At 40.9% G+C, this 14,553-nt stretch overlaps 3 protein-coding genes across 5 annotated transcripts; 1 reads left to right on the top strand and 2 right to left on the bottom strand.

The window, feature by feature from the left end:
- The first annotated feature begins 402 nt into the window (after positions 1 to 402).
- ZAP3 lies at positions 403 to 9,590 on the top strand. Of its 3 annotated transcripts, none has more exons than XM_065477632.1 (17): positions 403 to 576; positions 839 to 916; positions 973 to 1,047; positions 1,104 to 1,335; positions 1,743 to 2,197; positions 2,456 to 2,593; positions 2,650 to 2,911; positions 3,820 to 4,900; positions 5,619 to 5,842; positions 5,900 to 5,971; positions 6,091 to 6,313; positions 6,553 to 6,916; positions 7,588 to 7,935; positions 8,589 to 8,657; positions 8,876 to 8,933; positions 9,022 to 9,134; positions 9,398 to 9,590. In XM_065477632.1, the coding sequence occupies exons 3-17, from the start codon at positions 973 to 975 to the stop codon at positions 9,536 to 9,538; spliced, it is 3,855 nt and encodes a 1,284-aa protein (XP_065333704.1). In that variant the 5' UTR covers positions 403 to 576; positions 839 to 916; the 3' UTR covers positions 9,539 to 9,590. The 3 variants fall into 3 exon arrangements, with proteins under 3 accessions (XP_065333704.1, XP_065333706.1, XP_065333705.1); XM_065477633.1 differs by lacking the exon at positions 403 to 576 and adding an exon at positions 601 to 670; XM_065477634.1 differs by lacking the exon at positions 8,876 to 8,933.
- LOC135935368 (uncharacterized) lies at positions 9,580 to 11,706 on the bottom strand. The gene is made up of 5 exons (XM_065477638.1): positions 11,501 to 11,706; positions 10,825 to 10,924; positions 10,589 to 10,765; positions 10,024 to 10,313; positions 9,580 to 9,757 (listed from the first exon to the last, which is right to left on the bottom strand). Exons 1-5 carry the CDS (start codon positions 11,608 to 11,610, stop codon positions 9,628 to 9,630), a joined length of 807 nt encoding a protein of 268 aa, XP_065333710.1. The 5' UTR covers positions 11,611 to 11,706; the 3' UTR covers positions 9,580 to 9,627.
- A 57-nt stretch (positions 11,707 to 11,763) lies between these two features.
- Positions 11,764 to 14,501, bottom strand: LOC135935367 (uncharacterized). Its single transcript, XM_065477636.1, has 4 exons — positions 14,153 to 14,501; positions 13,458 to 13,788; positions 12,803 to 13,041; positions 11,764 to 12,014 (listed from the first exon to the last, which is right to left on the bottom strand). The coding sequence occupies exons 1-4, from the start codon at positions 14,248 to 14,250 to the stop codon at positions 11,837 to 11,839; spliced, it is 846 nt and encodes a 281-aa protein (XP_065333708.1). The 5' UTR covers positions 14,251 to 14,501; the 3' UTR covers positions 11,764 to 11,836.
- Positions 14,502 to 14,553: the final 52 nt, after the last annotated feature.

Below are 14,553 nucleotides of genomic sequence, written 5' to 3'. Positions count from 1 at the left end.
TTGGTGTACAAGTAGGCGAGTTTAACTGAAGATGTAAAGAACTTAGAGTTTACCCATTTTTGTATTTAATAGCTTTATTTATACAGAAATATATTTTCTCTTATATAGTTTTCATTTAATTATACACTATTTATTCATTTCAACATGAACTTTTGATTAATATCATACAAAATATCCTTAACTTCTTTCTCAAATCCTGCATGTTTATTGAAATTTAGAGGAATACGAGGTGCCACCATGAACCAAGGCGCGATTATTTAAAGAGTCGATAAGCAAGAAAGTAAGTAGAAGAGTGGACTAGTGGTACGGCAAGGGTAGGAGACCAGCGCCCGCAGACAGTCAGAAGTCAGACACAGTTTCGCGTTTCGCGACTCGCGGTACGTAAAATGGGCCTTTTTCGTGTCCTATGCCGGGCGCGCATCTTGAGCTGTTATTAGTTTGCAGATTAATCGATTGGTTGCGATGGGTCTTCTGCAGCATATTTACCAAGCTGTGTTTGTTGTGTTGTGTTGCACTCTCCAGCCAATAATTCCTTTCGAGCACTCAAGATTTTTGAATTAAACTTCGATTCACTTGGTAAGATAATATCGGGTTATTCGGACAGTATCTACACATTTCAGTTCGTTTCATTAAAAATGACTCCGAACTTAGCCCTGTTAAATATTCTGAGGTATTTGAATTTATTTCTTAGAGTTTAAGTATATACATATGCATATAACTCAAAAGCGAACTGTTCCCTCTTATGTACCATGTTTTTTTGGGCAAGCTAGCTGATTGAAATTATGCGCTAATTTTTCAGCACAGCGTAATATTGTTCTTTACGTTCTTTAACTCTTAGGTGCGTTTTGGAAGGAAGGCTCTATTAATGAATTGACGCGTGTGTGTACTTTGAACTGCATAAAAAAGTTAATCAAGTGTAAGTATCAGTGTGATGGTTTACATTCGCCTTTTAAATTAACGCTGGAATTTCAGATGGATGGAAGCTCTCAAGAGTGGTTGCAATGGGAACAGGATTACGCTCAGTGGCAAGCGCAGTATGGACTGCAGGTTTGCTGATATTATTTGTTTGTTTCGTGATGTAAACTATTATTTTAAATCTTTAGTACGAAATGATGCAACAAAACATTGGCCAAATTCCGCATCAAACCAATGACTTCGGCTTCCAGCCGAGAGGCGGCCGCGGGGGGCGTGGTGGAGTAATCAGAGGCGGCCGAGGCCGCGGTGGTCAGCAGCAGCAGTGGTCGCCAGGCGGAGGGCCCAATCAGCGGGGCAGAGGCTGGAACAACTCATTACCAAATATGAGAAGAGGAGGCGCCAACAACACAGGACAGTGGGGTCAGTATCAGCCTATTTAATGAGTTTCAAAACGTTTTCATGTTGTAGATACAGGGAAAGCCAAGCAAGGGCTAGTAGAAAAATTTGTATAGTTGGGACACGGCAATGGGCTGAGTCTGTGTGATTCTTCCCAAAGCCAACAATCCAGGCTCACGCTTGTATTGTGTACCCAAAAGTAAAGTGGAGACTCTGATTGACTGCATAAAGTTCTTGCAGTGGATTCGTTCCCCTCCACACAGTTTTAAATTCTTGATTTTGTTGTATTTGATTCAGTTAAAAAATTTAACTCTTGCCTTTTGGGTTGCAACTCTGTTATATTGGTTTTTATCCAAATGGGAACTGTTATTCAGACCAATTTACCAAACAATTCTATATTTTAATTCTAACTGAGTGGGTTATTCATATAGGCGGGAATAATCAGCAAAACGAAAACTCCTGGCAGAAGCCGCAAAGTGACGACTCTTGGGGAAACCAGCCGCAGCAACCGCAATGGGGCGCGCAGGCTTTAAAGGTGGACAACCAGCCTCAGCAGCAGTTCAACATGAGGGGCCGTGGGCGAGGGGGCACTCCTCGTGGGGGTGGCTTCGGTAAGCAACAGGAGTTGCCTGGTCCAGGAGCAGCGGTGGTTGTTCCACCACCGGCAATGCTGGAACTAAGTAGACAGCCGCCTCCTCCCCCTCCACCCCAGGAGGAGCCCTCAATGCCCCCCATCCCCTCCCTGATGCAGGCGATTGTGCAGCAATCAGCTGTCGAAGTCAAAGAGGAAATGTCTGAGGCTGAGAAAGAGTTTGATCTGCAATTCAAAAACTGGGAAGAACAGTTCAACAGCTGGAAGGAAGAGAACAAACAGCATCCTGACAGAGTAACCAAAACTTTTATGTTACAATGTTGTGTGCGAAAATCATGCCAATAGGGATCTGTTGCAGGTCTTTTCCTGCTTTATAGTAGTCTTATTTCTAATGCGTTTAGTGTTAGTGGACGTTTACAATTTATTTTTGCTTCAATTAAAATTGACAGTTCTTAAGTCCGATGTATTAGAGGTCTCACACATCCGAATCCTTAATCATAATAATACAACATCCACATACTTAGAGTAACCAACCAGATTTATGTTAAACAGCGACAGTATGAAGAATATGAGAGAAAGATGGAGAAATTCAGGGAACAGCTTTTGTCTCGACGGGAACAGATGAAGAAAAAGCGGGAAGCGGAGACCAAAGCAAGCCAAAATGTGACATCGGGTAACCCCATACTTAATGTAGGGATTTCATAATCAACTCTGATGTCTTTTAAATTAGCCTTTTTCCATTCCAGGCGGAGCTCGCCGCCTTCACGGCCATCTGGGAGAAAGGGCCAGCAGAGGACCCCAAAGCAAAAGTCAACACTATTCAGGAAACCCTCAAGCAGATGGCAAACTACAGGCCGGTCACAGGGGCGATGCCAAGCAGCATCCCTGGACTGGATGTGGATGCAACCGTCAAGGAGGAAACCCTGCAGCCTCCAGGCACAGAGCCAGTGGAAAACCCCAAACCCAATGTGCCAGTTAAAGAAGCTCCAACCCCTCCATCACCCCCAGGTTAGTCATAAAAAGGAACTGGTGTTTATAAAAGTTAATTCAGTTGAAATTAAATGCCACTTCTCTTGGTGATATCAAGCTGTTTAGTTTTCCAAATTTCTGCAGACTTCCTGCTGTACTAGTTTTGGCTGCTGGTTGCAGCCCTAATTCATTAGCTGTAACTCTAAATAGTGTTGAGTTTGGATCTAATTGACATAAAAATCAGAGTAATTTCACTCAAGGAAGGCATATTTCTGATAATGAAGAAATAATCGGACCTTGTCCCTGTTGGTTAAGGTTGAGATTTGTATCTCTTGCTAGCAGATGTCTGCAAAAACGATCAAATACATACATAAAATAGCAAAAATTGCTAACAAATTTAAATGGTAACTTAAAAAAACTAACTTTTAAAATAAGAAAGTAACGCAAGTGGCACACATACCCAATATCTTGTCCATTATTTGTCTGCCATCACAGTCCCTTGTTTATTGTTGGAAGGCAGAATTTGGAATTCATAGAATTTGTGGCTTGCATGATAAGAGCAAATGACATCCTCTTGACAGTGGGAGGCGATAAATGCAAATATTCAAATAATTTGGTGTGTCTTTATGTGTATTTTTTATGGTGAGGGATGTAGCGCAGTTAGTCACTTTTGGATTCTCGTGGTGCGACTCATACTCATACCTTTTGTTTTGTAAAGCCAGTGCTTAAAAGTTAGCTCAGAACTCCTAAGAATGTTTCAATTTTTTGTCTTAATGTAAATCCTAAATCAAACTATCAGTTTACAATGGTGAATAAAACTGGTAGATTTAATAATCATGAACATTTTGGCATAGGAGTATCTCATTATGATTAACAAGAAAATTGAAAGTATTTTTTATAGATTTTTGATCTTGTATCTCATTTTTAACGTTTTTAAATTGCTTCAGCTGGTTTTGTGCCGCCAGCGAACAGATTCAACCAGGGACACCAGGCAAACAACCCATTGCCTCCTGGACACCTGTCCGGAAATCAACCGGGTCCCTTGGCAGGAAATCAACCCAGCCCCACAGCCAGGAATCAGCCAAATCTCATGGCCGGCAATCAGTGTGGTCCTATAACTATGAACCAGCATAGTCCCATGGGCGGAAATGAGCCTAGTCCCATGGCTGGGAATAAGCTAGGTCCCATGGCTGGAAATCAGCCAGGTAACATGGGCAGGAATGAGTTTATAGCTATGGGCAGAAATCAGCCAGGTCCCATGGGCAGAAATCAGCCAGGTCCCATAGGCAGAAATCATCCAGGTCCCATAGGCAGAAATCAGCCTGGTCCCATGGCTAGGAATCAACCAGGCCCTCCGCAGGGTGCGCCTTTCCATCAAAACAACTTTCGACAGGAGCAAAACTTCTTTGAGGATGATTTCATGGATGACAACCAAGAAATGGCTGCCATGCATGAGCGCTTCTCTGAGGACAGCAACGATGGCCGCAAAAACGGCAGGTCTGAGGTAGACAATGTCGGCACACTGCCTCCTGACTTCAACCCATGGATAGATCTGGACAGTGACGAGGAGCTGCCACCGTACATGTACGACAAAAGCCCTAGTAAACTGGCACCCTCAGAGAAACAGCAGTGGCAAGGCAGCCAAGGCAACTTCCAGGACCAAGGACCACCTAGAAGGGACTTTGGTCCTCCCAGTGGAGATTTTGGTCCACCCAGAGAAGACTTTGGTCCGCCCAGAGGAGACTTTGGTCCACCCAGAGGAGACTTTGGTCCGTCCAGAGGGGACTTTGGTCCAAACAGAATGGATTTTGGTCCACCAAGAGGGAACTTTGGTCCGCAGGGTGACACTGGTCTCAGGCCCAATGACCAGAACCAGCGGTGGAATGAATTCAGGGAACACGACATTGATGACAGGGGACGTGATAGAGATGACAGGGGACGCGATGTTGACGATAGGCTATTGCCACAAGGAGACAACCGAGGCCCGTTCAAACCATATCAGGAAGAGATGTTGAGGCCTGATCAAAGGTGAGTGGAAATGAATTTAAAAATCGATTACTTTTTATCCTTAGACACAGGTAGTACCTTCTGCTCTGCCAATAAAGGCACAGGCCAACAAGATAAAGTCTTTTGTTCTCACAAAAAAATCGACATTATGTCCAATATAATATTTGGTCGCAACTTTAACTATTAAGATCTTGGGGAAAGATATGAAAAAAACTCGTAGGGAAATACAATCATTAAATAATAAGAAATATTGATTGACTAACATGCAACAAGTATGAAGTCCACTTTAAATTTTCAATTAGATACATAGTCAGTTACACATTTTGTGATAATTATTTGAAGAAAGCTACTAAATCCTAAAATATCCTAAATATTGTTATGGGTTGGGACCTTTATTTTAGTTTTGTGAATGTGTGTTATATTATTGTTGTTTAAGATTCATGCCCATTACATTCCAAGTAAATATCTTAATATACACTAACAGTAGCAAAAATGACAACCATAGACTTAGACAACTAGACGTGTAAAACCAAAAATTGAATAAGTAACAAAACAAGTTAAAATTGTAACTAGATTTGATGTACATACAAGGAAAAATATATTTCCTGACTATTGTTAGAAAATGTAATTCTCACAAAGGCACTTTCAATGGTGTTCGAGAAATTTGGTTAGCTTGAAAATAAGCAAAAATGTGTTATTTTGTTAGAATATATTAATTAAAGTTCCTGATTAAATTCAGGCCCGGACACGGGGGACCTCCACTGCCAAGCCGAGTGGAAGAAGTGGCTGAGTACAAGGCGAAAACAGTAATCGAGTACGACCACAAGGAGTTGAACGTGATGACTCCCGCTATGACGCCTGCAACGCCAGTTGCTGCAAACAAAAAGAAGCGCGTGTTTAAGGCGCCTGTCAAAATTTATGACTACTGTCACTCGTCCGAAAGTGAACCCACAATTCACACACGTGAGGTCACTAAAATATTCGTTTGCATCATAAAATAAATGTTTGTATCAATTCCAGCTGATCCTTTCGAGTATGATCGTACACAATATGTTAAGTGGGAGGAAGAAGAAAGACGCAGGCACGAGAGAGGTACGCTTGTTACTTATAAATAGTATTTTTTTTTTTAATTTAAATTTTGTGATGTACTGCTCAAAAGTTGTGGAATGATACAGAAACGTTTAGAGACATTTTTTATTTATGGCTTTCAGAACGAGAAAGAGAGCGGTGGATACAGGAGGATAGGAGACGATATTCTCGACACAGAGATTGGGATAGAGCAGGCAGAGAGAAGGGTGAAAAAAGTGACTCTTTCCCAGACAGAGGCATTCAAAGGTCCAGAGACCGATCTGAACACAGATACAGAGAAGACCGGCCTGAGAAACCACATGACCGAGATGAGCGAGAAAACAGTTCAGAATCACGGCCAGAGAGGTAGATCTTTCAAGATTTCCGACATCTGCGGCTTCCAAATTTTTCTTTAAATGGGCTAGTCACTTGCAAAATCTAAAATTTAATTTAAAGAGGCACACCATGCACAAATTGACTTGATAATTAGAGAATAGCTATTTAGTATGAATTATTTATTTTTGTTCTTTGCGTGACTTATTAATATAGGGTCATGTGCGCGGACGATAATGGTATTTTGTCAACACTTTCTTCAATTTGATCAGGCATCCTTCGCCAAAGCAGTCGCGGAACAGCAGGAGCAACAATAGCCATAGTTCCAACCAGGAATCGTCAAGCAAAAGTAGCGGGCCGCCCCAAAAGATATTTAACATCCCTGATGAGGCAGAGAAGTCATGCATAGAGGAGCTGTTGTGCTTGCCAGGTCGTGTGCAGCGACCGTCAAAGTTCGCCATCTTCATGCGAGGGCTGCCTGGCAGCGGCAAAAGCCACGTAGCTAAGCTGATCAAGGACAAGGAGGTGGAAAACGGTGGAAACGCACCCAGGATCCTTAATCTCGATGATTACTTCATGGTTGAAGTTGAAACAGAAGTTCAAGACCCTGAAACTAACAGGAAAATTAAATCCAAGGTATGTGGCTCTCAAGTGGGAAGTGGGAATTTCATAACCTTTGTTGATTTAAAACTCAAAGCTTTGAATTACTAGAGATACCTTTCCTCCAACTGTTGATAAATTTATATATCGTCTGTCTTATTTATATATTAATAAATAGCTGGCCTTGAAATTAACTTAACATTGAAATCTCAAATTAATGGTATTGTATTTTTCTTTTTTAACTTGGTTTCCACACATAATCAACTAGAGAAAACTAGAAATTCATTCACTCGCAAACAGGATTGTATTTAACTGTTTAGTGAATCAAGAAGTATGTACAATCAACCAGTGAATTTTTGATGGCCAATAATTGGGCCAAAATATTTTTTGGTTGAATAAAACTCACTGAAAAATGCACAACCAAAATTTACACTTCCATAATGACTTTACCCGAAATCGGAGGGACAGTTTAAGGAATTTGTCTTAATGATGAGAGAAGTTGTTGGAACAATGTACGAAATAAACAACTATACTTCCAAGGAAAGAATTTAATAAAATTTGAATAATGAGGTATATTAATTTTTAGCTAGAAATTGGTTAAGTAAAAACCAATTAACTGAGATAATTTAATAGATGGTATTGTTTTGATGTGTATTTCCAAAAAATCCCACTAACCTTTGTAATATCTGATTGGTTGCTGTTGACAGGAAATGAAGTATGAGTATGAGGCTGAGATGGAGGACGCATACCGGCAGAGCTTGGTGAAGGCGTTCCGCAAGACAATCGATGAGGGCTTCTTCCCCATCATAGTGGTGGACTGCGTGAACGACAAAGTGAAACACTTTGAAGAGATGTGGCATTACGCGAGCGCAAAGGGTGTCAAGACGTTTGTGGCCGAGCTGCCTGAGGAAGCGAGCGTGTGCGCGGCGCGCAACGAGCACGGCCGCACGCTGCAGCAGATCGAGCAGATCGCGGCCAAGTGGGAGCCAACGCCACCCAACTTCACTAAATTAGAGGTCAAGGGCCTGCTCAACAATACCAAAACTGCAATTGAGGTGAATAAATCTGCCACCAGGGTTGCCATCTGCCAAGTTTTGCGTTGGCTGGCAATGGCTAACCTAAGAGAAATATTTTTTTTATCATTTATATTTTATTAAAATTACTATATGAATCCTTTGTTTCTGTTATGATTGGCTTGATTATTTTAACCTCTTGTCTCTAGGTATCAAACAAAATTTGAAGAAAAATCTACTAAATCCGTCATTGAGTCAGTAGTTGACATTAGCAGCTAGTATCTGAGAGAAGCGTGACAAATGGATAATTTTTACTGTCCTCTAGCTCCATTGAACAGTTTTTTCTAGCTTATGGGAAATGGTAGAATGTGTATTATTTTCCTTGGGAGTGAGTCTAATTTATTTGTGCCAGTGGCATTTAGATTCAAATCTTTTCAACTTGCTCTCTAGCTTTTCCCCTGCTGAAATTCCCCTTTTTTATTCATTCCTTGTCTTACTGAATCTTTGTTTCTTTCAGTTTTATTTTCATTAATTAATATTTTCTTAAACATAAATTATACAATTCCACAGCAATCTGCCCAGTCATCTATGAAACATTTTTTTATAGAGATACCAAATTTTAGGGTATAAATTCTTCCTGGCAATAAAATAAATGCGTCTTGGAGTTTCTCCTTATTTAATGTCGCTTTGCACAGGTTGAGACTGAAGAGGTGAGCGACAACGAGGATGGAACTGAGGACATAGAGGCGGATAATCAATTTTCTGTGAGTATTAAAACGCGTGCTTAGTTTTCCTTTTGCACTTGAGTCGGTAAGCACTGAAAGAGAACAAGCATTATTTAGAACATGAGAACAAAGTCAGGCCGGCAAATGAACCAATGTGGTCGGTGGTAGCAAAAGAAAAAGGTGTTTGGTTGGTTTCTGGGGGTGCGTCCAGCTGATGCGCGCCAATGTAACGCGAAAAGCAAATAATCTTTTCCCAGGCCCATGTCGAACTCCCTACAAGTAAATGGGACGCGGTGGATACCGAGGACAAGCTAGGTGAGTTTCCGCTAGACCCAAGCCACGAACCCCAGTTTGCGCCTTTCTGCTGTTGAACCCTTCTGACCATGTGCTCGCTTGCTTACAGACAAGCTGGATGGCATCAAGAAGCGGCCCGCCAACAGGGAGGCCTCCTCAATGGAAGATTGGCTAGGTCTGGAGGAGATGGATGATGCTCCTCTCGAGCCAGGAAAGAAAAGAGTGAGTTTGAGTTGTCTTCTCAAATTGTTTTCAGTCTCAGGATTTAAATAAATATTTTATTTAAATTTCTATCAAGGTTGCAGATTGAAAATTTATTTATTTTTAAAATTTTGTAATAAAAGCTTAAGATTAATATCCAGAAAAAAAGTCTGTAACATGTATCCAAACCCTGGAGAAAAATAGCCCTGAATTCCTGAATATGTAGCTTTCATCGCATTTTTCTCTTCAACCTCAACATTTTCATTGAATTTCTTGTTGGACAGGTGCGCTGGGCCGACGTGGTGGAGCGGAAGGAGCAGGAGAAGATGCGGGCCATCGGCTTCGTGGTAGGACAAACCGACTGGAACCGAATGATGGACCCAACGTTTGGCGGCGGTGCTCTGACCAGGACCAAGTATATTTGAGCGCTAACTTTTTATTAAAAATAAAAAATCGTGATTTAAAATACAACAGAAACACACATTTTATTCAAAATTCACAAAAATTTAAATTATCAGTCTAGCAGGGAGGTGAAAGCGCGCGCTAGGGTGGTGCACTCTTCTTTTGTAGAGAGCAAAAGAGAGGCGCAAGCCTCTTTGATGCGACCCACTTCAGTAAACTCGCCAGCCTCAAGCAGCAGTTTCCTAAAAATAATAGTATATCATTTGTAGAATAAATTTGTCTTTTGTTAGATAGTAAAGCACTTAAATGTAATAATTTAAATGTTGCAATTGAAATTTCAATCTCTTGCCTGCCGTAGAATCTTCGGATTTAATATTCAACTTTTTATAATTTAAGAACTAATTCTATGCAATGTTTAATGAGTCTTAAAATTTTCCTATTTTAGATTATCAAAGTAACATGTAGAGAGAAAATATCCTTCGTCAAAATTTAACATTGAATTTCGCACCTGACGGTTTTTTCATTGCTAGGGTGATTGTTGGAGTCTCGGTGCACGATGCATGCGACTGCTGCGCGGCAGTTGGCTAGAGTGTCGGAAAGATCAGTCATGAGCTGGTCAGCGGACATCTGTCCACTCAGCCAGGCGGACAGTTGAAGGGCGCTACCCCGTGGCAGGCCCTCCAGCATGACCGGTGGTGTCAGCTCGGCTGTTGGTGGCGTTGCTAATGGGTGTGGAGACTCCAGAGCTGGCATGCTTGGCTCGGTGCTTCTCTCTCTTAGCAGTTTGCTAGCGGATCGCTGTAGTTTTTTTCAATAATCAGTTTAACTCTACAATTTCATTTTAAAATTCCTGATGAAAATGAGACGCACATTAAATAGAAATTAGTACAACTATTGGTATATTCTTTGAGAGAATATTTAAGAAAATTTGAAGCATGCATTCTTTCTGTATAGAGGAGTTTTTGTTTAATCTATAAATTCCGTGTGACATCGTCGTTTCCATTCACAGTTTTAGAGCTAATTAAAAGCTATCAGATTGAGTCGAGTCGCAGCTGGCTGCGCCTTTAGTGTACCTTGATTCTCCTAGCGTGCAGGGCGTTTTGTCTCAAATCACGCAACCGTCGTTCTGAGTGTGTAGCCAGGAAGGTGGCGTTGTGCGCCCGTTTCACCCGTTTGCCCTCTCGGTTCACCGGCGCCGTGTTGTTCACCATGAACAGTAACGTTTGTTGTTGCCCTGACGTCAGTTGTTGCTGAACATACACAATATTTAATAAATTTGCGAGGACAATATATATATTTGCGAAATTACCTGCAGGAGATTCAGGAAAAATAGGAACGAGAGCAGCGTAAGGGCGCTTAACGCGGCATGGCTTCCGGCTTTTGACACCACTCCTTTGTAAGCTGCCCACCTGTAAGATATTCAAAATTTTAGTTCCATTTTTTAGTTAGCTTATGACAATATTTGACAAGGTTTTGGCCCAATGCTATTACTAATTTTTGATTGGCAAATTTAATGACGTTCAGTGTCAAAAATAACTCATCAGAGCATTTTATGCAGTTCCTAATTATCATCCAATAGCCATTTTTTTATTCAATATTCTTTTTTATATAGTATAGCTTTTATTTACATTTGATTTTAATAACACACATTAATGTTGAATATCACAACATAAAAGTTAAATGTAAATTTGTTAGTTTTAACTTATATGCAATTAGAGCGAATTGCAAAATAAATTTTAGATCAGTTTGTTTATTAAAGTTTTCGACTTCAATAGCTGATTGCTGATAATGCTGATTGACAATTTTAAGAAATATGTATATGAGCAACATATATAAAACTTATATAAGATCAGTAAGTAATTCTGGACAACAGATAGATCCTCAGATAATTTCTATTAAACTCAAAATTCCATTTTCCTCTCTTCATATGAAATAATAATTTAAAAACAATTCTTGGACAACGACCTGACCACCCTGACACTCACCCTGGTGCCGTGTAACTGTAGGTTCCGCCTCTGTCCTGTAGCTCAGCAGTCATTCGCGAAATGGGGTCCAGCGCCTCCAAGGGCAGATATGTAGCCGATTCCAAATCCATGTCTCGTCTGCTCGCTCTCTGCCCGCGGAATAAAAGCGGCCCGACGCGCGCCCGACCCTTTCCTGCTTCCGAAAAACGGTGAAAACGCTGTTCCGCGGTCGCGCCCGCGGTGCGTGTGGGTGTGTGGCGGAAGGGGAATGAAATTAACCTGTCTAATTACATAGCTAGAACCCTTTATTTACACAGCATATCAAACACAAGATGACACTTTAATTGTTCTCCACCGTCACAACTCGTCAGCAGAATCTTTGGTTGCTCTCTCAGTGGACGGAAGCAGGCCGGCGAACGAGAGTGCTAGGGCGCTGCACTCGTCACCGGCGGCCAGGGTCAAGTCGCGGCACACTTGCTTCAAATTGTCCTCGGACGTGTCCGCAGCGAACTCGCCAGCCTCACCCAATAGCTTCCTAGAGGCAAATAACAAAAGAAATTTAAATATCATTTGATTATAATCAGGATGGGGTTGCCATAATTTAATATTCAATTTTAAATCTCGTGTAACAGCCCTGGAAATAATTCTGAATGCATTAAGTAGTAGATAAAATTAATTTCAGCTAAAGCTTAATTGGAGTATAACGTTGTATTGATTAATTGGCATTTGACGAAATCAACACGTAAATTATTCAAACAGACGAGTGATTTACTAAATTTCTAAGTAACACGAATTTCAGCAATGGTATCGCGATACAAGAGCAATCTCGCCAGTAATCGCCGTGATATCAGTCACTAAAACCTCCTGGGCATCGTACAGGAGGTTGAAGTGACTGATATCACTGCGATTTAGTAAATCACTCGTCTGTTTGAATAATTTACGTGTTTATTTCGTCAAATGCCAATTAATCAATACAACGTTATAGGAGGAACACTCGGGAGAGGGATCGATTTAGCGCACAATCAATTTGCTCCTTGAAATGACTAAAATTTTGACCTCTTTTGAATATTAGAAGCAAAATAATGCTCATCTTTTTATAATAAATTTAACCAAATAACGGACATTCATATCTTTTTAATATTGTTATTTTTATCTAGATGCACCTGCAGCATATTATATTCTACTTTGAAACCAATTGCTAATTTTTATTACAAAAAAAAAAAAACACTGCACATATTTGAGAAATTTGATTAGTGATAATTCCGAAAGCTAAACAAACGATTTATGTAGTGGAATTGATAAAGAAAAGGAGATTTTCCATACTTAAGTTGACCCGCCGGCATCTTTTGGTCATTGTCGTTTGTATGCAAGGCGCAGGCGACGACGGCCCTGCAGTTGGTCAAAGTGTCGAGCAGGTCGGTGCGCAGTTGGTCGGCGCTGAGTTTGCCTTGCAACCAAGCGCCGAGCTGCAGGGCGCCGCCCTGAGCCAGTCCCTCCATCATCACAGGTGGAGGTGGATCGGTTGGGCCAATATCCTCCAAAGGCTCTCTACTCTCCGGCTCCTACAGAATTTGCGATGAGAAATATGCCACTTAATTCGAAATTTTGGCTTTTTATTTTGCTAATAAAATTTGACATTTTCCGTGTGTTTTTTATATTGAGGCGGGACTTTGGAAAAAATTTGTTGCAAGCAAATTTTATTGCTGTCATCATGCATCATCCCATCGTATCCTATTTTCAATTGTAAACCTACTGGTGGCTATGATCATTTTTAATCTACAAAATTGTATTTCTTATAACTAAAATCGAAATATATCAAAATATTTAAATTCAATAGTTAAATGCAATTAAATTTTTGTATTTCAAATATTTGGGACATCCTATTTATTGGAAAATAAATGAGAATAAGGAAAATTAAAAAAATATTTTGAAGAAAACAGAAACGTTCACTGTTAAAAATGTTTAAGATGATATTTACTTCATTTTGGGCGAAAGGGTTGATTTGCCGCGTTTTGCGGACTAGAAACTTTGCGTTGGGCCTGGTTTTGAGCTCAACGGCGTCGTTCTTGAGCTGCGCGACGGCGATCACTGGGCGTCGCACCCTTCTGTTGAATCGGTTGCGTCCCGATGTATTTGTAGAGAAAAGTAGCGTCTGCTGCTGGCCACTCGATAGATTCTGCTGCAGCATGTTGAGAAAGAACAGGAAGGACAGGAGGGCCAGGGCGCTGACGGCCGCGTTGCTCGCCCCTCTCGATCCTTTCCAGCCGCTCTTCCAGCCACTTGATGGTCCAGACGGCCCTGACGACCACCTATACCAATAATCATGAAATTAGGAGTCCAGTCAGTGTTTCGAAATGAGTGGATTTTTATTCGAAATTCCGCTGGCTTTATTTTGAGATCTGAAATTGAGCATATTTTCTATTTAATGGCTTTACATAAAGTTAAATATTTTTTTTCTAAAAAGTTTAATTTGATTAATATTTTTCTTTTTGTTTTGCTTTAAACCTAAAAACTAAAAGCTTAAGTTTAATTTTTATTCTGTACGGATCAATCTCATTAAGATTCGATTTGTACACTTAACATTTAAAAAGAAAATGTAAATAAAAAATTCAATGGTGTTTTTGCGCGGTATTATTAATTTATAAAAATTTTCCAACAATGATTGGCACCTACCCTGGCGATGAATATGAAAAGTCCTGACCTCTGTCGGAGATGCGACCAAAGGTGGGCCTCATGTTGGTGCCTGACGACGAGGCCAGGCCCCAAGTCATCGCTGCGTCCGCTCTCTAGCTGGTCTGGCCCGAGACTGGCAGACAGGCGCAGCGGTTGATCGTTTGGTGAGTGACACGGCTCGTCACCTCCGTGCACACTACTGCCACACATTTCCGCTAAATTAAGGGCGACTTGCCCTGCACACGCACCTCTGATCACAGTCCCGCTTTGTGTCCTTATTGATTCGCATCCGTTGCTTGGTAAGGTAGGGAAGTTTGTCACGACAGAAGTTAGTAGAGTGAGACTGCAAAATTATGTCATAATCCTCTGATTCAACTCTAGCTGCTATTAAATCTTATTTA

The sequence above is a fragment of the Cloeon dipterum genome, chromosome 2 (genome assembly GCF_949628265.1).
Source record: "Cloeon dipterum chromosome 2, ieCloDipt1.1, whole genome shotgun sequence".
Lineage (NCBI taxonomy): Eukaryota > Metazoa > Arthropoda > Insecta > Ephemeroptera > Baetidae > Cloeon > Cloeon dipterum.
This window is presented reverse-complemented; position numbering and strand designations above follow the sequence as displayed.

Excerpts from the sequence above, each read along its gene's own strand:
- ZAP3 (XM_065477632.1), top strand. The coding sequence starts at position 973 with ATGGATGGAAGCTCTCAAGAGTGGTTGCAATGGGAACAGGATTACGCT. Across the intron at positions 2,594-2,649 it reads CGGGTAACCCCATACTTAAT|GCGGAGCTCGCCGCCTTCAC; the intron begins GTAGGGATTTCA and ends TTTCCATTCCAG. Across the intron at positions 9,135-9,397 it reads TCGAGCCAGGAAAGAAAAGA|GTGCGCTGGGCCGACGTGGT; the intron begins GTGAGTTTGAGT and ends CTTGTTGGACAG.
- LOC135935368 (XM_065477638.1), bottom strand. The coding sequence starts at position 11,610 with ATGGATTTGGAATCGGCTACATATCTGCCCTTGGAGGCGCTGGACCCC. Across the intron at positions 10,314-10,588 it reads TGCACGCTAGGAGAATCAAG|CGATCCGCTAGCAAACTGCT; the intron begins GTACACTAAAGG and ends AAAAAACTACAG. Across the intron at positions 9,758-10,023 it reads AGCAATGAAAAAACCGTCAG|GAAACTGCTGCTTGAGGCTG; the intron begins GTGCGAAATTCA and ends TATTATTTTTAG.
- LOC135935367 (XM_065477636.1), bottom strand. The coding sequence starts at position 14,250 with ATGACTTGGGGCCTGGCCTCGTCGTCAGGCACCAACATGAGGCCCACC. Across the intron at positions 13,789-14,152 it reads TTTTCATATTCATCGCCAGG|GTGGTCGTCAGGGCCGTCTG; the intron begins GTAGGTGCCAAT and ends TTATTGGTATAG. Across the intron at positions 12,015-12,802 it reads ATGCCGGCGGGTCAACTTAA|GAAGCTATTGGGTGAGGCTG; the intron begins GTATGGAAAATC and ends ATTTGCCTCTAG.